General features: G+C 34.9%; 5 protein-coding genes across 5 annotated transcripts; 3 read left to right on the plus strand and 2 right to left on the minus strand.

The window, feature by feature from the left end:
* Positions 1–52: 52 nt before the first annotated feature.
* On the plus strand, positions 53–2,126 carry Rep (Rab escort protein). The gene is made up of 3 exons (XM_068289835.1): positions 53–202; positions 300–1,394; positions 1,455–2,126. The coding sequence occupies exons 1-3, from the start codon at positions 154–156 to the stop codon at positions 1,856–1,858; spliced, it is 1,548 nt and encodes a 515-aa protein (XP_068145936.1). The 5' UTR covers positions 53–153; the 3' UTR covers positions 1,859–2,126.
* hpo (serine/threonine-protein kinase hippo) lies at positions 1,949–5,086 on the minus strand. The gene is made up of 2 exons (XM_068289833.1): positions 3,677–5,086; positions 1,949–3,612 (listed from the first exon to the last, which is right to left on the minus strand). The coding sequence occupies exons 1-2, from the start codon at positions 4,926–4,928 to the stop codon at positions 2,903–2,905; spliced, it is 1,962 nt and encodes a 653-aa protein (XP_068145934.1). The 5' UTR covers positions 4,929–5,086; the 3' UTR covers positions 1,949–2,902.
* A 1,129-nt stretch (positions 5,087–6,215) lies between these two features.
* Positions 6,216–11,558, plus strand: LOC137576568 (parkin coregulated gene protein homolog). Its single transcript, XM_068289788.1, has 5 exons — positions 6,216–6,519; positions 6,653–6,831; positions 10,832–11,003; positions 11,186–11,335; positions 11,395–11,558. Exons 1-5 carry the CDS (start codon positions 6,249–6,251, stop codon positions 11,553–11,555), a joined length of 933 nt encoding a protein of 310 aa, XP_068145889.1. The 5' UTR covers positions 6,216–6,248; the 3' UTR covers positions 11,556–11,558.
* Positions 11,559–11,594: 36 nt separating this feature from the next.
* Positions 11,595–12,732, minus strand: LOC137576569 (uncharacterized). The gene is made up of 3 exons (XM_068289789.1): positions 12,276–12,732; positions 12,071–12,205; positions 11,595–12,005 (listed from the first exon to the last, which is right to left on the minus strand). Exons 1-3 carry the CDS (start codon positions 12,403–12,405, stop codon positions 11,887–11,889), a joined length of 384 nt encoding a protein of 127 aa, XP_068145890.1. The 5' UTR covers positions 12,406–12,732; the 3' UTR covers positions 11,595–11,886.
* Positions 12,733–15,010: 2,278 nt separating this feature from the next.
* Positions 15,011–16,338, plus strand: LOC137576535 (thioredoxin-related transmembrane protein 2 homolog). Its single transcript, XM_068289708.1, has one exon. It carries the CDS (start codon positions 15,117–15,119, stop codon positions 15,942–15,944), a length of 828 nt encoding a protein of 275 aa, XP_068145809.1. The 5' UTR covers positions 15,011–15,116; the 3' UTR covers positions 15,945–16,338.
* Positions 16,339–20,112: the final 3,774 nt, after the last annotated feature.

The raw sequence follows: 20,112 nt of genomic DNA on the forward strand, positions 1-20,112 counted from the left end.
ATTTATCGATATGGGGTTCATCACTTAACAGCTGTTTTTTCGATATATTTGATCGACCTATTGCACATCGCTAAACAAATAGTGACTGTAACACAAATGAATTTACAAATTTGTTTTGGAAAAAATCAACAATAATTGAAATAATTTAGAAACATGACGGATGAATTGCCGGAAGCATTCGACTTGGTGGTGATGGGCACAGGTGAGATCAGCCTAATCCATAAACAATGGGCGTTAGGACAAATAGTTCGATGAGTCATAGTGACTAAATATTGATTGACTTCTAATTCTTTTGAAAGGCTTCACTGAATCCTGTATTGCCGCTGCTGCAAGTCGCATCGGAAAGACTGTGCTGCATCTAGATAAAAATGAATACTATGGTGGTGACTCTTGGGGATCCTTTAGTTTGGATGCCCTGTGTTCGCTATTGGAGAAGGAAGTAAGCGAAAGTTCTGCTTTGCGGAATGGTAGTTACACTTGGCACAATGTAGCTGCAGTTAATGGGGATCCCGAAGCGCCCACAGCTTGGACGCGCGAAGCCATACTGGCCAAGTCACGTCGTTTTAATCTAGATCTCTGCCCACGTGTGCTATATGCTGCAGGAGAACTCGTTCAATTGCTGATCCGATCAAATATTTGTCGTTATGCTGAGTTTCGTGCCGTAGATCATGTCTGCATTAATAATGATGGAGAAATTTTATCTGTTCCTTGCTCACGAAGTGATGTCTTCAATACTAAAATCCTTACAATGGTGGAGAAACGATTGCTAATGAAATTCCTAATGGCATGCAATGACTATGGTGAGGACAAGTGTAATGAAGACTCTTTGGCCTTCCGAGGACGCTCGTTTGTCGAGTATCTGCAAGCGCAACGTGTGACCGAGAAGATTGCTTTATGTGTGATGCAGTCGATTGCCATGTGTGGTCCGAACTCCACTTTCGAGGAAGGTATGCAACGCACACAACGATTCCTCAGTAGCCTGGGTCGGTATGGCAATACACCTTTTCTGTTTCCCATGTACGGTTGTGGGGAATTGCCACAATGCTTCTGTCGTCTTTGTGCGGTTTTCGGTGGAATCTACTGCCTTAAACGCTCTGTGGACGCCGTTAGCATGGACAGTCAATCCCAAGAACTTTTGGTAAGCTGTGAGGGAAAGACGCTGCGTGCCAAACATTTGGTCTCCGCACCTGGCCAAGTACCCATTCAACCAGTGGCGCCAATGCGTCCAAATATCTCTCGAGGATTGTTTATATCGTATAGCCCACTGGGAAATGAAGAAATAAATAAAGGAGGCGGTGGTGTTAATCTGTTGCGTCTGCTGGCCGATGGAGGAGCTCGAGAAGCCATTGTTATTCAACTCTCACACTACTCCGGTGCATGTCCAGAGGGATTATGTAAGAAACCGAGAATTTCGTTTAATATTTTGCATAATTATTTGAATGAAACATTTTCAGATATCTTCCACATAACTACACCCGCTCAGAGCGAAGATCCCATGGCTGACTTGGCACCATTTACATCTCAAATCTTTCAAAATATTTCCCAAATTGTATTTAGTGGCTATTTTACGCTTTATTCGACTCAATCTGCAGAGGCCAACGCACTGCCACTTTCAATATATTGCACTAGTGGACCGATTTATGAAATAGATTATGATGCAGCTATTTCTGAGGCTCATCGCATTTTCAAAGAACTTTATCCAAATGAAGAGTTTCTACCACGTGCACCTGATCCAGAGGAGATTGTGATTGATGGCGAAGATCCCAGTGCATTGAATGAGCATAGTTTACCAGAAGATTTGCGAGCACAACTTCATGATATGGAAATCAACCCAACTGAAAATCAGCAGACAAATTAGAAAAAACATATTTTAGTCCTTTTCTGTAGGCTTGTTCAATTCCAAATAACATGTGCAACTGACTTTTTGATACGTTTTTCTAATTATAAGGTTACATACAATTTTTTGTATATGTATTTATTATGTAAATTATGTATAATTTCTAAAATTACTAGGCATATATTTATATGTGTGTATGTGCTTGCATATGTGTAAGTGTGTGTGTGTGTGTTATCTATGATAAATAAACTTTCCAAAAATATGGATTTGCAATGCATCAAATATATAATTTATCTTCTTTCTATGTACCTATATAAATATATATATTTGTGTATATATTGCTTGACTTGTTTATTTTTTCTATTTCTCAGAGTAGTTTTGTGCTTTATTAAGGAATTTAAAAAATTTGTGGAAGAACATAAAAAAAAAGGTTAATTCTAAAAAAAACTTTGATTAAGATGGCTCAAACAAATTCTACTTGTTATTAATTAAAAAAGTTTCACTTCAATTGTTATTATTTCCAATTTGTTTTTTCAGTCATTTTTTGTTTCTATATATGTATATGTATATTGCCATCAATAATATTCGATATTCAAATATCAACAAGGAAAGCCCGAGTTTTCCGGGAACTGGCCAAAATGTGGGGCAGTGGATTAGATAATACAAAACGGCGGCCAAGTAATATAATATAAAATTTATCGAGCAGATACTGTATCAACATACTGTAAACGCTTTACTATAATAACGTACAGAATATATATATATATATCTATATATATATGCATATATAGATGAATATTATCATTGGGATTATAGGGAAGAAACGATGGTCGTGCATTTTAGAATATTATTTTTTTGTATACATATAAGACGGCTTTTTCCTTTTTTTTTTTTGTGTAAAAAACTAATTTTACATTTCCTGCTTTGTTTTTCTTCATTCAATGCATTTTACATTAAAGCTTTTCGTTTTTATCGTTTCACTTCTAGCGTTGTTTTTTTTTTTTTTTGGGGGTATTGGTGTTGAGATAGATCTAATTTGATTTGTTATTTTTTGTATAGTTAGTTTTATATCTTAATTAGATTATTATTGATATTTTGTTGGCGTTTGCGTTTTGCATTCATTGCATCGACAATGGGTTGTCGCTTGGCATTATATTTCTTATTGAGCTGTTCGATTTCCAATTCCATCTCATGATCGATGTGACTAAGACGCTGATTCAGATCGTCAAAGGTGAGAAATTTGAGGAACTCGAATTCACCCTCAACATAGGCATGGGATTGTGTGTGTAAATGCTGATTCTGATATGCGGGTGGTGGTGGAGCTGGATTTGGATTAGGAGTTGGGGCAGATGGTTGCTGCTGATTGCTGCGCAAGAGATTCTGCTGATTGTTAAGGGCAATTATCTGTTCGTTCATTAACGGATATGCCATAACCATGTGCTGCTGTTGTTGCTGCTGCTGCTGATGTTGCTGTAATCCATATTGATTTATGGCAGAGATTTGTTGGAATTGCAATTCCATGTTATGTTCCCAATTATTGGCATCGTTTGCTCCACTGGCCAAATGCTGGTTCAGTTCTTCTTGTTGTTGTTGCTGCAGCTGTTGTTGTTGTTGCTGTTCGGCAGCTGCTGGAGAATACTCTGTTGATTTATCACCGACATTTTTGCGTTCAAAATGATCCAAGAACTGTGGACGATAACGATATCGTGGCTTTTGGTCGTCACTTCGTTTCGCCGTTGTAGAATCATCGGAATCCGAGTTGATAACCATTGTGCCTGTAAGCCAAAGAAGTTGTATATAATATCGGTTTTACTTCGGAACTTTCCCTTTTTTGCTTACCCAAATTGGATTCCAATTCAACCATAGTACCAGAGTCGACAGCTGCCACATCGCCAGATGCAGGAGATGGAGCCGAAGGTACGGCCGCAAGAGCACCAGCCTTACGCCCTAGACCTCCCGGTCCTAGTGTGCCCTCATCAGTATCCTGTTCGGTATGTGCTATCATGGTTGCATCCGAAGCAGATGATTGCTGATAGTTGCCAAATTTCTCGGGCACCAATGTCCCCGGGTCGTCAATGAAGGTTTTAACTGTGCCACCAAATTCCGTTTCCTCTTCTTGCTCTGGCAGCATCATGCTTGGATCTTGGCAGGCTAGACTTTTGGCCTGACTCATGACCATGGCCATGTCAGCGGCTCGATTAGCTCTTTGCTGCTCCCGTATGGAGCATGTTTCCTCTAGCATAGGTTTTAATATACTGCGATGCTTGGCATTGCGAATGAATTCATGCTCTAGGAGCTCTGTGGCCGTTGCTCTCTCGTCGGGATCCTTTACCAAGCATTTACTAACAAAATCAATAAACTCTGTACTCCATCTATCTGGCTCCCGAAACGATGGGGGTGGCTTCTGTGGAATCATGAATATAGCGCGCATTGGATGTATATCACCATATGGTGGCTTGCCCTCTGCCATTTCTAGAGCCGTAATGCCCAATGACCAAATATCTGCCACACAATCGTAACCAATTTCTTCAATGACCTCCGGGGCCATCCAGAAGGGTGTTCCAATCACAGTGTTTCTTTTGGCCATCGTATCCGTTAGCTGGCCGGCGACACCAAAGTCAGCCAATTTGGCATAACCCTCTGTGTTGAGGAGTATGTTCGCTGCTTTAATATCACGATGAATCTTGCGACGCAGATGAAGATATACCAAACCCTTGAGTGTATCAGACATAATGGTGGCTATTTCGTCCTCCGTTAGAGTCTTTTTGCGCAGACGCATTATATCCGATACACTGCCGGCACCACAATATTCCATACATATCCATAAATCGTATTGCTTGAAGTAGGATCCATAGTATCGGACCACATAGGGAGAATCACATTGTTGCATAATTGAGATCTCCTTGATGATCTCGTGCAAGTCAGACTCCACCGGCACCAGCTTAATTGCCACAATGGAACTGCTTTCCTTATGCACAGCTTTATAGACGGAACCATAGCTGCCCTCGCCCAATTTGTACATAATGTCAAATACCTTTTCGGGCGGCTGCAACAGCGACTCCTCCGACAATTTCTTTAACTCGCCATTCATTTTGTATTATTTTTATTTTGGGATCTTTTTCCCACCACAAACAGGTGATACAAGCAAAACAATAACAATTGGCAATGACTTTATTCTGTTGGGCTTTCAATTTAACCACGAATATAAATAAATTTTGATACAACAAATTGTTCTTTCTTTGTATTAGAGATGAGGGTTATTCAAGTAACTGTGACTTGCACTCAAAAATTCAAAAGTCACTGGTAACTGTTGCACCTATAAATTTCAAACCTCTGCTTCCTGTTTTTTCACATTCCATTGACATTATAAAAATATGTTTCAAAAATGCATATTAAAGAATAAAAAACTAAAAATCCGTCAAATTAAATTCTTTAATAGATTTTTTCGATTAATCGATAACTACATAGTAAATTTAAAAAGGGAGGTACCGCGGAAAAATTTAAAAATATCAAAGGACAATCTAATATATGTTTATTAAAAACTTCATGAAAAAGCAGTAAAAAAAATTGTTTGTAAGAAAGATCGTTATAGAATGCTAAGACCTGAAATTAAAAAATTATGAGATAATAAAGAGAAAAATTATAATTTTTGTCTATTTTAGTTGACACTTTGAAGCAAAGCAAACTTTGATTTACTAAAAAAATGCAATAGATTAAATATTTGTTTATCCCAATTTCTCACAGAAAAGTTTTACTTCTAAACTAATAAAACTTTACATTACCATCAAAAAAAGTTTTTTTTTTTTAGCAATGTCAAAAAACTATCAGGACACCTGCTGAAATATGAAGGCTTTAAGCAAAGCCGTTAATATTATAATCCCATACCATGGCAATAGTTTTAAAGCAAACTAACCAAACCAGTTTCAGTTGGCAATATATATATAATATAGTGGGTGTTACTTTTCGGAATAAGGCAACGTTTAAATTAGTTTGTCAACGAATGGCTTATCAGTCACTGCGCCTTTGGCTGCCTAGCAACGAGGTGCACAGTGTTGAACGTATCAAAATTATAATATCCTTCGAAATTTCAATTATTATTTTAAGAAATAAAAATACCAAAGTCTACTTTTGGGTTTTGTTTCTTTTTTTGTTTTAATGATTTGATCAAATGTCTATTTTTGAAATCATTCAATTTCGTTTTACTGGTCACGAAAAGGTTTCGCTTCTTCTTGTCAAGAATTTGGGATTGAACTCCGACCCACTGTACGCCTCCATAGAAACCAAAATACCGACGCGACACCCAACAGTAGCGAATACTATAGTCCAGGAGGCTAGAAAATTCCTGAGCTCGGCAGTTTGTTGTTTACTCTACGTGACTTTAGTTCGAAAGACGGAAAGGACGGAAACTAAAATGTCTCATTCGGCAAAATGTGCACCGACCGCCTACACCAATGGCTTCCGACCCTCACATGATTACCATACAAATTCCGTTTCGCTAAAACAACGCTCCAAATCCGCAAATCCACCGCATTTACGTCCATTTAGTGGGCGTTTGTGTCCCCGTTATGTGCCTCCCTTTTCCATACAATCGCAGCAAAAGAATACCGTTGTCATTAACGGACCAATACACGAAACCACAACAACGACGGCAAGTGCTCGAGGTCGTCCACCGAATCCAAAAAGTGCGTAGACCCTTTGAAAGTTCGTTCAGTTAACTAACTAGTTAGTTTGACTTGCTTTTATGTACATATTTGTTTCTTGTAAACGGCTAATGACTTCTGATTGTTGACTTCTTTGACTTCTGTTTGGTATTAGGCTTAAAGAAACAACAAAAGTCCATTTCCACATTCAATTTGGGTGCAGGTATTAATGGTGGCATTACACTCGGTGGCAATGATTTGGGGCGTGGCACATTATTTCGCATGTATTTCGATCGCGGAGACTTGCCCATAAAAATGGAATATCTTTGCGGTGGCGATAAAATTGGTTGGACTGTAAGTATGCAAATTTAAGAAGTTTTTCTAATATCAATTCAAATGTAATTTATGTATGGACTTCCTTTAACCCATTAGTTGCCTGACTAATAATTAGCAAAATAGTTTGTTCTACCTTATAAGGGAGGCTAGGTTTAAGAGAAAGTGGGAATAATTTGGATCACACTAATTACTAGCAAAATTTAGCAATTAGTTTTTACTCAAACAACTTTTTTATCTTGGTGGAGGCATTCCTAATGGAGTGTGGCAAAGATAGAGTCTTGGGAAACCGAATGTAAATGGCACATCCAATGCTTGATAATTCATAAAAAACTTTGATGTTTGAAAATTAATGCATGTACATTTATTATTATTATTTTCAATATTAATATGGAAAATTTCAGGCTATTAGTCTTTTAGGTATTGGAGGTCAAGTAGAGTTAGGAATTTAATAATTTACTAAATTCATTTGTACAAGAAATTCAGAAAGAAAATCTAGAAATAAAAATGGGATCCAATTAAAAAAATGTGTAATAAAACAAAAACAATCAAATAATATTTGTCGATTTAGTCCAAAACACTATGAACTTGATCCGTCCCTGAAAAAGTTTAAAAAATTCCTTTCGAGTGGGGAAAACGTCTCTAAATTGATCTTCTATAAACTATACATATAACTAATATTTCTGAACAGCATGACTAGCTGCCTTCAAATGGATATTATAGCGAAGAATAATGATTATATTTGGCACCTTAACCGACTTTAATTAAATTAAAATTGTTCTTCTGAATTGTTCTTCTTCAAAGAGTTGGGAATCTAAAAATTAGAACATTTTTTCACATTTTCAAAAACCTTTAAAGAACTTTTTAGTTTGTTATTAGCCAAATCTTTGAAGTTTTGAGTAAATTCTATTACTGTCAATTGTATATTCTAGGAGTGGTAAATTTCAAAAACGTAATTTTCATAAGCTCCGAAACCCAATAGATTATTTCTTTGTTCTTTAAGAAAAGTATATTGAAATTTAAAAAAACCTTGCATCATAATCTAGAATCTAGATTCTAGATGTTTCCCCTCGTGATATTTCTACAGACTAAAGGATCCGTTCATCTTTATGACAATTTCGAAACCCTTCTCCTTCCTTAGCTTCCCAGAGAACTTAGCTTACCAGTAGAATGCTCTTACTCTTTTTAGTGACGTTCAAAAGTTCTTGCAAAAAATTGGCAGTAACCTTCAATTATACTCATATGTACAAACTTTCACACATACATGTACACACATATGTGTACACAATATGTACTTAGTTGCAATTATTTGAATCCTGTATACTGTTCCACTGCGTGTTCAATTATTTCAAGTGTTGGCTACGATGGCACCTAAAAACAACAAGAACCAAATAATGTGTCATTGTCTATTTCCGGCGTTAGTTTTAGGATTGTGTGGGTGGATTAGGTTGAAGCCTTCATTGCGATTTACTGTTGTGTTTTTTTATTTGCTCCTGACATTGAAAACGTCGCCCATGTCCAGATGTCAGTCAGTTAGACTGAAAACGCGCATTGCGAAAAGAATATTTCTCCTTGTAGGAATGTGTGAACCCATTTCGTTATAACCTTGCAGGAAGGATACCCTGAATTCTTAATTAGGAGATTGCAAGGAGTGACATTAAGCTAACTAGAACATATGTTTACTTGATCCTTAGTGTTTAAGACTGTTAACAAGTTTTGGTCCTCTTTGGTTTTGAAAAAGTTTAGGCAATTAGAATCTGTTTCTAGAATACTCTCTAAGTAAGAGTATAGAAACATCGAATGTATTCCTAGTCCATATGCATACACTCTCAGACACATTTGGAATGGGAAGGGAATGTTCTTGATTGGTGCGTTTGTTTATCCAGGCCATAAAGGTAAAGGCAGCTCATTTGCATGTGGATGATATGTGAATGGAAATTTTTCTGTTTCGTATTCGCGTGATTTGGTCTAGTCTATTGTAGGGATTCTCAAAAAGAGTTGACGCAGTTTCAAAGACCTATTGCCCTTCCACCTATGTGTGTGCAAAAGTAACTTATGCAACTACAATATCGGCTATATTAAGGTCAGAATGCTAAAGAATGGAATATAATACAATGTCACTTTAATCCACACTCTTTAAAACATTTGCGAAACAAACAAAAGAATTATAAATTATGTTTGTAGTATACAATTCACAATCAGTTCAGACAGTCATCTATCTAGGTAAAATATCACACACAGGACAACAGGTATTTGCGCTATCAACTTGTACCGGGAAATATATGTATGCTGAAAAGTCGCTGTTTTCCTATATAAAAGAATGACATACTTATTTTATATATACCTAGTCAACTTTAGCCAATTAATCGTTTAAACAAACAATTATTGAAAAATAATAAAATTGGACTTATTGATAATTCAAAATGTAATTACAATAATTGGCATTATAATTGAATACTAAGTACATATAAGTGTTTTTCACAATCAGGTAGAAAAGATTTAATTACCAGACAAAATATTGACGTATTTAGGAATGTGAATCATAAGCTGAAACGATCGAATTCAAAACCTTTAAAAACGTTTGTTAAACTAGAATCTATGAATCTGAAATGCTTAAAATTTGTCCTCTAACTAATTGGTAATCGTTACACATTTTTTTTATAAATGTTTAAAACGTGTTATATGTAGCATACTTCAAGGGGCAAATCTTCACTGTTTCATGTCGCTGGAATCTAATTTTGAATGGTCTTATATAAATGTTTTTATTTTTTATTGGATGTTTCAAAACAAAGGTTGTTTCATATTGTCTTGACTGACATTTAAAATTTAAGTCACTTGTTTGTTTGTTAATATTTGTCATTAAAATATTTAGCGATGTAATTATGTATAATAAACGCTTTTTGGCATTGTATAGTTTAATGATCAAGGATTGGTACTCATATTTCATAAGTAGTCATTATTTTGATTCAGAGAGTTGCAATTCTCAAAGTATAAAATTTATACCATTTTATATTAGCTTAATTCAAATAATTAACTTTCACAGTCTCAAGATCTAAAGTCGAAACTCTTTGGGCTCGAATATTTAATATAACCCTCTAACACTGAAGGGTATCTCAAGTCAAACAAAATGATAGCCGTTGAATCACATCTAATTTTTGTCGCATTTTTATAAAACATGTATCATTTGACGGGAAATTCAATTTACTTTCATACGTTGATCAAGAAAAACGTACTTTAGCTTAAATTGGTATCGTAAAACGGCGTCAAACCAAACGACCTCAAGAATTTCAGCACAAAATAGTGGACGTTTAACTACATATTTTCTTCATAATTTTAGCACTAACAATTTAACGATATTTTTGAAAATGTATTATTAAGATTAAAGATCTCGAAATCTCATTTAGGTCGTGTTCACTTGACTGAAACCGCAAGCTTTAGTTTTCAAATTCTTTAATTACTGACTTTAGAATCAGAAAGTTTGCCATTCTCCATTCTGTTTTTGACTTCGAAACATTTTTGGGAATTCTTACATAAATCTGGTCCTAAAAATTGAATTTAATATATAAATTAACATATAAATTTATTTTACATTGAAATTATTTGTTTTAATTGAAAATGTTTGGAAAAGAGAATTCCAACTCCATTTTGATATCGCTTACATGATTCTTATTCAATTTTCTGATTGCTTTTTAAGAATAGTTCTAATAAATGAAAAGTTCGAAATTATTAACTTACGGCTAATGCTTGTTGTTCTCAATGTATTAAAGCATAACAAAAAAATATTTAGTAAATTTAATATAAACGTATTTGTTTAAAAATTGGGATTAGTTTTTATGCTTTTGACTAGAAGGCAAACTTTTGAAAAACAAATTATTTGGCTCGAAATTGAAAGCGAGAATATGTCTCAAGTCAGATTCCGTTCAAATACAAATGATACTTATAATAGCTATATCTTTGATCAAACATTTGAATAATCTTGTATACATACATATATAATTATATGTTTATTATTATCATACAGGTTGATATAGACAAGTTGGACTATAGCCTCTATTTGCCTTTGTTTTTCGATGGCTTGGCCGAGACAAAGCATCCATATAAAACTTATGCTCGTCAAGGTGTCACCGATTTATTGCTAGCCGGAGGAGATAAAATACATCCAGTAATACCGCAATTAATATTGCCCCTAAAGAGTGAGTTGATCCATCCACCTGGCACACCAAAAAGAAAACTGGAATGGGGACATTGGTCTAACACGCAAACGTCGAGAACTTTGGCCTGTTTTAATTGGCACCATATTTTGGGGTGTCTGTGTTTTCTTTTTTCCGCTTTCTACTTACCTATCTATCTATCTATCTATTTATTCTATTTGTAGACGCATTGAGCACGCGAAATTTGGAGGTAATGTGTACGACCTTAAAAATAATACAACAGTTGGTCACTTCATCCGATATGGTTGGTCCGGCCTTGGTGCCATTCTATAGGCAATTGTTGCCCATGTTCAATGCGTTTAAAGTGAAAAACTGTAAGCATATCTGAAGAGTTTACGATCCATTCTAAAATTTCAAATTTTTTAATTTACAGTGAATTGTGGCGATGATATTGACTATGCCCAGAAAAATAATCTTAATCTTGGTGATCTAATTGATGCCACATTACAAGTTTTGGAACTTCATGGTGGAGAAGATGCCTTCATTAATATTAAATATATGGTACCGACATATGAATCGTGCTATTTAAATTGAATACCGCCAAAAGAAGAAGAAATACTAAATGCTATCCTCTTTTCCCTATTATTTTCTTTATATGCAATATTACAAGTGTTTATTGAATTTTACATAGATGCGAATATAATAATAAGCCGAAATTTGAAATTTGTTAACAGAAAAGAATGCGTGTGTGTGTGTGTTAGTTAAGGGGGGATTAAATGTATATATACGCCTTTTGAATATAGATATATATATATATATATGTATGTATGTATATAGGGGAAGGCGTAAATATAAGTTGAACCAATATATTCGAAAATATTGGTCGCCAATGTAGCGCAGGATAATGCGCTACGGGGGGAATCCTTTACATTCTGGGTGGAGCATATTCGTTCTTCTTGACATTGTGGGGTGAATAACGATTGTAGAGACCCCAAATGGAGTTCATTAGCTTGTCATTATATTTCACCGGTGAGTAATCGCGTTCTACATGACAGACAGAGTGGTTAAAATGGGCTACAGAATTTTGTATATTTTCTATTGACACTTACGAGTCTGAAGATTAATTCCATTGTTCTTATCAGCGCCAGACAATTTCATGCGGGAAACAATCATATCACGTTCATTATATTCACGTATTTTGCAAGCGGCAAAGGCTCCTTGAGGTATGGATGCCATTCTGGATTCTGGAGGATAATAATGGTTAATGGTTAATTATATCAACATTAAAACATTTTTATTAAAATGCCCACTAACCGTTGATGATTGTATTTAGGTTTTTCAAAAATTGATAATTCTTTGTTTCGCTTAGCTCGAACACTTTATTCCAGCACTTGGTCAAATGCTGCTCAATTCTCAGGATATTGGCGCTTTCTGGCATAAACATTCAAATGCAAAAAACACACACACACAGACACACAATTTGGTAACAAGGAAACTTGGTGGAGGGGTGTTTAGGAATGAGGAAGGGGTAAATACAAATTTGATTTTGTTTTAGCCAAATTCCCCAAAGCCTGTTTTTCTTTTGAAGTTTTTTGAAATTATCTAAAATTTAGTTAGCTGGAGCCAATTAAAATTGTTTTTGTTTTATCGGTTTTTTGCTTTTTGCAACATAAAATGGCAATTAATGCCAATATATCACTTGGGTTTCTCGATCTCGAGCGGGCCGCGAAAGAAATTTCGATGTGTGTACACAACGTAAGGGGTTCAGAATTGAACTGAATATTTTCTGGTCGTCTCAATTTTTATAGGGCGCGTGTGTGCTGTGTGCCGGAGAGCCAGAGACCACAAAAAAAATCTCGGGGTTGGGTCCATGATAAGCCAAACACGGACGCACAACAAGAGAGATCAGGTTGACTTGATAGCGTAGCCAACCGAGCGCCATTTTGTTATTGGCGCATGACAGCTTATCAGTATGAATTTTTAATTTATTTCTTTTCTTTTTTTGTGATAGTTTTATTTCAAATCTATTCATAGCTAGCCTATGGATGCAGAGATGGCTTGAAGTAATGTGTGTGAAGATAAATGAAGTAATCGAAAATTAGGGATGAGTGACAAAAGAAGGTAAGATAGATAAGTGCAGGGTCGCAGTGAGGGGAAGGCCAGCGCCTCGAGCTCACCCCAAGACAGAGCCTCTCTCAAAAAACAAACAACTTCAAGTTCAAATTGGCAAAAGAGACGAAGGGAAAAAAACAAATACTTTCTTTTAAAAATGTTTTTAAAAGTATTTTTTTTACTGTTGTTTACATTGACATACTCCCATCTCAAGACCCCCCCATTTTTGTAAATTCGACCTAAATTTCTGCTTCTCTTCAAATTGTTAAACTGGTTAAGCTTTGAAAATTAATATCTTCTTCTTTATAAAGAACGAAAGCCACGTCAATATCTAAGCCTCAACTATGAATATGATAAATTTCTAATACTGACAAAATGTCTTTATAGAAAATTACTGAGCCGTAGACTTAAATTTTCGATTGGATTCCCCATAAAAATATATCTTTAATAATATAATAAAAATTACATGAAAAAGTAAAAATTGAAAATGGTTTTAAGAAATGTGCGCTAAGAGAAGTTTTTAGGTTATGGTATTTTTTTAGTATTTGGAAATTTTTTGCAAAAAATAGTCATTTTAATTTAACAAATTTCAACGCTTAATTTAAAAATACTAAAATATACCTCAAACCAATAATTTGAGGCTTATCATAAATTGTGTGCTCTAGAAATTCAATTTAGACATTTGGATTCTTGGTAAAAATATCCTATAATTCTTAGTGGAGTGTGAATCTGATGTTCTTTTTTTTTTTTTTTTTTAATGAACAGATGTACATTTATATATAAGTCTAATCTCGACACTTGTTAGAACCTATCGCCAAACTTGATCATGTAAAAAATCTAAAAGGTTTTTTTTCTCCCAATACATAGGGCATCTGGCCACATCGGGTGACAGCAAATTTTTTTGATGAGTAAGTTAAGAAAATTGATTTTGTGATAAGATTTCACCTAATAATCACTAACCACCAAACATTTATGCATTCGTATGTAGGTTATTACTAGGTAAGTTCGAATGACACACTGAATTTCTTTTCAACGGCATTGGACGGCCTGATAACTGCCTCTAACAGTTGCTGGATAGATTTAAAAACTGCGCAATTGGTCGAACAGTTCTCACCGAATACTCTCGATTGTCATCATCAAGTCTCGAAGTTTACTTAGTGCCGCCTTCAACTCTGGACAACAAAAATATAAATATAATCTGCTTGATCTTTTCAAGGAATATATGTACATATATGTATGTTCGTATATAGTATAATTTCTGCATCATGTTTGTTCAAATAAAACCTGACCTAAGTACACGTTTTAGTTGTTAATTTCCATGTGCGTCACTGATGCTGAGGAATTATGTTTTGTATTTTTTTTGGTGGATTGCATATAAACAATTTACTCTATGCATTGAAAATATTTATATTTACTTGTTGTCATGCTGCAATTGTTGTGTGCATTAATCTATATTTGCATAATCAATAAGAGCAATAAAATACAATGCCACAAATAAGTACATATTTATATATATTAGACTGGTATTTTTTTGCCGTTGTTTGGTTATATTACATAATTACGGCTCTTTATATATATTTGTCAAATTCTTTGTTATTCATTGTCACACACTTTTAAAATTTACGTTGATACATACATATATTTATTGAGAGGTCGTTGCTCTCTAAATCATTTTTCTAGTCGAACTGTTCAAACTTGGCGCCCCGTTCAAATTTCTCTCGATAAATACGTACACGACAATCGATAAATTTTACATTGTTTTTTGTAAAATTTTTATTAAATTAATAAATAATAAAAAACAAATAATAAAAATTGGTTCTATTTACATATATGGATAAACATTTTTTATGAAATAATCTTGAGTTAAAAAACGGTGACTGTGATAACCAAATCACTTACTTATGGCTCATCTCTAATTAGAACAAGAAAATTAGCGACACCCTGTTAAAAAGAAAACTAAAAATAAAGTAAGAAGTCAAGAGACGGGAAATTGTTAATTAAAGTCAAAATTTTCAACATAATACTTGATTTCGGGTCGCTGCAATGACGTGGAAGAAACAATTGGCAATACTTGCCAAGCCCTACTACTGGGTGAATATATTTTTGGCCATCTCATATCTAATATCCAAGAAGACTACCTTCGTTTGTACTCGCATTTTTCACCATGATAACGGAGAAGAAGAGGACACATGCGATCTGGATAGCCGCGAGGCCGAGATTCTCTTCTTCTTGCTAATCGTTGTGATGATACGTTCCCGCAAAACCGGCAGCGTCACCATGATTAACTATCTGTCGTCATCGTTCCTTTACACAAAAGTGGCCAATATGATATTGTGGGCCTATGCTGATTTTCGCTATGGTCTTGGCTTCCTCTTGGTGTGTGTTCTGGTGGGTCTAATATTGCCGGAGCCGTCATACAAGGGGCCAGAGCACATCACCTATTTCCGTACCTCACAGGTATTTGAGGAGGAATTGGTTCGTGACAAGCGCACCAGTTGGCTGATATGTTTCTACACCGTTTGGAATCCCACCTGTGTGAACTTTGCGCCCATATTTGCTGAACTCTCGGCGGAATACAACACGGACCATCTAAAGTTTGGAAAAATCGATATTGGACGCCATCCGGATGTTGCACAAAAATATGGCATTAACGATAGCAGCTTCTCACGCCAATTGCCCACTGTGATTCTCTTCCAACAGGGCAAAGAAGTGGATCGTCGTCCTTGCGTGGATGCGAAGGGTAAACTGCAGAAGTTCTTCTTCTCCAGTGACAATGTGCGTGCGACCTTTGGCCTTAATCAGCTGTACAAGCAGGCTGTGGAACGGCTGCCAGTAGCCCCAGTAACGTCAGAGAGCAAAAAGTCCAAGTAGCTGGCCACCAAAAGTCATTTCTCCTACGTGTTTCTACGTGCTAATAGTTGTTTTTATTTTAGTTGTAATTTATTTAGTTAACGGCGACCCTGAAGATAGTCACGTTGAATTTTAGCAACAAAACGCTGTCAGTTAGTGCATTTTATTTTGGTTAATCTTGCGTAAGCTTACACAATTCGGAACTGAGCAGAATTAGGCCACAAATTAAATTAAACAAATGTAGAATCTGTAAATTGAGCATAATTGTTCAATCCTCATTCTCCGTGCTAATAAATTTGATTGTAATTTACTATTTCCGGTGAGTGTGGGCACACCCCCTAAATACTCTATTGTTTGAGAAAAATAATGTAAAAAAAACAAGCGAATTAAAAGTCATTAATATTTTGTAGCACAACTTAACAATAAAATGAAAAAAAATTTACATGTAGAAGATTTTAATTGCAATGAATTGAATTTACATATGTCTAAATAAACCCTCTAAGGTTGTTTCAAATTCAAATGGCAACGGAATAGTGTGACCATGTGTTTTCAATTTGTGTGCTGCTAAGCGCCGACATCTGAATTACATGGCGGTACTGGAAATTTTAAAATCAATGTTAGAAAATAATAATAAAATAATCTGACGATTTAAAATTATTACTTAATTTTTAGGTGGATAAAAATAAATTAAGAGGAGTTTCACATAATAAGAATGTTAAATGAAATATATAATATTTAAGCTAGTTGAGAAAAGCTTTACGATTTTAATATATATACAATTTATTGGAGATTCATAACACTGACAAAAAGGAGCAGAAAACCATACCCAGAGATCAGAGAACACGTTTTTATCAGGTTTTCTCTGGTTTAGGAATTATAATAAAAATGATAAACATTATTTAAAAGAATGAGTTCTGTTCTTTCAAAAGAGATTTAGTTAAGTAACATGAATCGATTTTGATTGACTGTATGATTGAAATTTCGGGATCTGATGTTTTATATCCAAAACTATCATTCAACGAAATTTTATAGAGATACTTAAATTTCTTGATCTATGTTTCTTCCGTGACCCTCTGCAAGGGTTTAAAAATGTCATAACTCTATTATACCAAAACAAAGTTGGTCAACTCAATCTTTAAATCGATATCAATTTAGTTTTGTTTGCTGCAAATGCTTTAGAAATTTCCTAAATTGCGATTTAGTTGAGATAATATCTTTTGAAATCGGTTGAAATTGTGCAAAATCCAGTCTGAGAAAAGTCGGCGATTTTGGGTGATTTTTATTTATGTTTAAACTTTTACGTTGGAAAGAGATCTTCTTTTAACTTAAATATAGGTTGGCTTAATCCGTCACTGGTTGTATTCAAGTAATTTGTCTAAAAATCGTCGTTTGAAGAGATCTTAATTCGTCTAAATATTCTGAAAGGGAAACGAGAATGACGAGAATGGATATTACATTAACTACTTTATTATAATTTATTTATTCTTGGCCTTAATACTTCATTGTTTCTATGTGCCAGTTCTAGCAGTTGAGTCATTTTGGCCAAACATTTCCAACATTCATATTAAAAAGCATACTGTAAGTAACTTATCCCGTATTAACTACCTCAATCGTATACCCAAATATATTTAGGTTATATGTTGTGTGCTTTAATTGAATGTCAATGAAAAATATATTATAAAAAATGGTTAAAAGTATGCCAAAGTCAACTAAATGACATCATCAGGCATTATAATGTCTGACACATAAATTGTCTCTCACAGAGGATCGCCTTTGGAATAAACTCTGACAAGTGACTATTCCGCTTAGCCATTTCAAATAGTTGTCAGACTGAATACCCATGTGAGTAGCGACCTAGATCGATTTATAAAACATATAATGAATTCATTGTGTGTTAAACAAAAATGTATAACAATGGCTAAAAGTGAACATTGAGTTTCCGGCGCGTTGGCTTAAAAAAATATATTTATACATATATGACTCACGGCCTCCAGACAAATACCATTGAGTGTGAATGTACATATGTGAGAGACTTTCCACCCGGTCTTCTTTCTCCTCATCATCACCCAACACAGGCTGCCCAACTCAAAAGAATAGCAAAATCCCTTTCATCCATTCAATATGCATACATTTAAACGAATATAAATGCATAAATACAGACGATTGCACACATACGCACTAGGACACGGACATGGACGCAGGTCCAGTTCCAGGAATGGGTCCTATACACAGACAGACAGACGGATGGACGGACGGATAGACACACGGATAGACAGAAACATGCGAGCAACGCTTTTGTGGTTAATATTTGTATTTTTTACTTTATTTTCAATGAAACGACATGGAAATGGCTATTATGTTGTATTGTTGTGTATGTTGTGTATAATACGATTGTCTCAGTTGTGCGTGGGCGTTTTATTTGTGAAATTCTGTTAAATTTCAATAAGATGCTCCACCGGATATACACAAAATTGTATGTCGGTCTTTTGAGGAAATTTAGAGCGTAATAAGTGCCGCCAGTTAGTCAAATTTTCCTTAACCATATCACAACTTTAAACAACATTTGTGTAAATGTTTAACTCCCTGAAGTTTTTCAATCTTAATAAAACCATAGTGATAATGCTTAAAATCACAACTCTGTGTTTTTCAGCATAAAAAACAGAAGCTAAGCAAATGTACTCCAAAAATGTTTAAATCCCCCGAAGTATGCAACATATTATTTGCCTCTCAAGTTGCTTTAGGTTGCGATTCGTTTTAGTTTATCAACGCATCAAGTTTGGCTTCTTTCTTCACCTAAAATTAATTGAATTTTCTAACAAAGTCTATCCGATAATAATTCAAAGAAAATCAGGACCTAAAATTCACCTCATTGGTATATATTTATGGACTTATATGCCTTAAGCATATTGCAAAGTTTTCTGGAAACTGAGTTTAACCTCAACTTCTCAAAGAAGGACAAACTCTAGAACTTTCAATTGCGAGTCCTTTCGGGCCGATATTATTCTTTTCAAGGCCTTATATAAACTTTAAATATATTTCATTTCACTTAGTACTTATTTAACAATGCAAATACCAAAGAATCAAGACAAATGTATCTATTTAATGGTTTTGCTTAAGTAATAATTTCTTACAGACTTATCTAACAAAAATTTACGAGTTGTCACATTATTTTGAGTGCAAATCTAACAATAAGTATTTGAAAATATTTGAACTAAATCCACTACCTTGTGAATATGTTGAACAATGAATTCTTGTTACATTTGTTAAGAAGGGCCGCTCCCCTTCCTCGCCCTAAACAACCCCTCTAAATCCATCAAATGATGGCCATATATTGTCAATAGCTTTTCACTGGAAAATCCAATAAGCAACTGCTTGATAACAAAGCGCATTGTCGCTGCGATTGCCACCTTGATTTTGCCTCGATGGGTACACGGCTGCCCACATTCAATTGATTTTGAGTGATTTTTCTTTGGGAGCACCCTGCAATACTTGGAAAAATAGATGGATACTGCTGATGGCTTATCGCCGACCAAGAGATTGTCCTTGAGAAGGAGTTTCCAAGAAACTATGTTGAAACGTTGCTGAATCCTCATCTTGGTTTTTAACTAACTTGTTGTAAGCATTTTCCTTCCTTTAAGATTGAAATCAATGTATTAACTTGTCCTTGCAAGGTATTCCATATTCGTTTATCGATTTTAAGAATAACGTCCTTATTTTTTATTGCATTTTTATGTCAACACCAGCTGCTGGCGTCTTAATATCGTTTCGCCAGAGATTTCAAAGTGGATTTTGTGTATTTCTGTCAATTGCTTACAATTAAATTAAAATTCAAGTCAATGCCAGCCACAGCCGGATCTGTTGGCCAAAACGAAGGACCTAATGAGAAACCACAAACCAATTTAAGACCCAAAGGTGTAAAGGCATTGGGAATACCACAATTTGTAGGGGGTTGGTGCCGAGGGCAGGTTTTGAAGGGGATGATTAGTTCATAAAGAAATTACTTGAATGACAGAATAAAAATAATTTACTCTTATTTTTTTACTTTAGCAATATAAAAAGAGTTTTTATTAAGAATTTGATTAAGTATAAAGCTTAAGTATATTAAATTTTATAATAACTCAATATATGTATACATTTGTTTTCAAAAACCATCATTCAATGGGATCCAATATCAGCACCATAACGAAAT

This window comes from Drosophila tropicalis, unplaced genomic scaffold (genome assembly GCF_018151085.1).
Source record: "Drosophila tropicalis isolate 14030-0801.00 unplaced genomic scaffold, ASM1815108v1 contig_593, whole genome shotgun sequence".
NCBI classification, from domain to species: domain Eukaryota; kingdom Metazoa; phylum Arthropoda; class Insecta; order Diptera; family Drosophilidae; genus Drosophila; species Drosophila tropicalis.

Coding starts and splice junctions, on each gene's coding strand:
- Rep (XM_068289835.1), top strand. CDS start 154: ATGACGGATGAATTGCCGGAAGCATTCGACTTGGTGGTGATGGGCACA. Junction 203..299: donor CTTGGTGGTGATGGGCACAG/GTGAGATCAGCC, acceptor TTCTTTTGAAAG/GCTTCACTGAATCCTGTATT. Junction 1,395..1,454: donor TGCATGTCCAGAGGGATTAT/GTAAGAAACCGA, acceptor AAACATTTTCAG/ATATCTTCCACATAACTACA.
- hpo (XM_068289833.1), bottom strand. CDS start 4,928: ATGAATGGCGAGTTAAAGAAATTGTCGGAGGAGTCGCTGTTGCAGCCG. Junction 3,613..3,676: donor TGAATTGGAATCCAATTTGG/GTAAGCAAAAAA, acceptor TTTGGCTTACAG/GCACAATGGTTATCAACTCG.
- LOC137576568 (XM_068289788.1), top strand. CDS start 6,249: ATGTCTCATTCGGCAAAATGTGCACCGACCGCCTACACCAATGGCTTC. Junction 11,004..11,185: donor ATTAATATTGCCCCTAAAGA/GTGAGTTGATCC, acceptor TTCTATTTGTAG/ACGCATTGAGCACGCGAAAT. Junction 11,336..11,394: donor TGCGTTTAAAGTGAAAAACT/GTAAGCATATCT, acceptor TTTAATTTACAG/TGAATTGTGGCGATGATATT.
- LOC137576569 (XM_068289789.1), bottom strand. CDS start 12,405: ATGTTTATGCCAGAAAGCGCCAATATCCTGAGAATTGAGCAGCATTTG. Junction 12,206..12,275: donor CCTAAATACAATCATCAACG/GTTAGTGGGCAT, acceptor ATTATCCTCCAG/AATCCAGAATGGCATCCATA. Junction 12,006..12,070: donor TGGAATTAATCTTCAGACTC/GTAAGTGTCAAT, acceptor TCTGTCATGTAG/AACGCGATTACTCACCGGTG.
- LOC137576535 (XM_068289708.1), top strand. CDS start 15,117: ATGACGTGGAAGAAACAATTGGCAATACTTGCCAAGCCCTACTACTGG.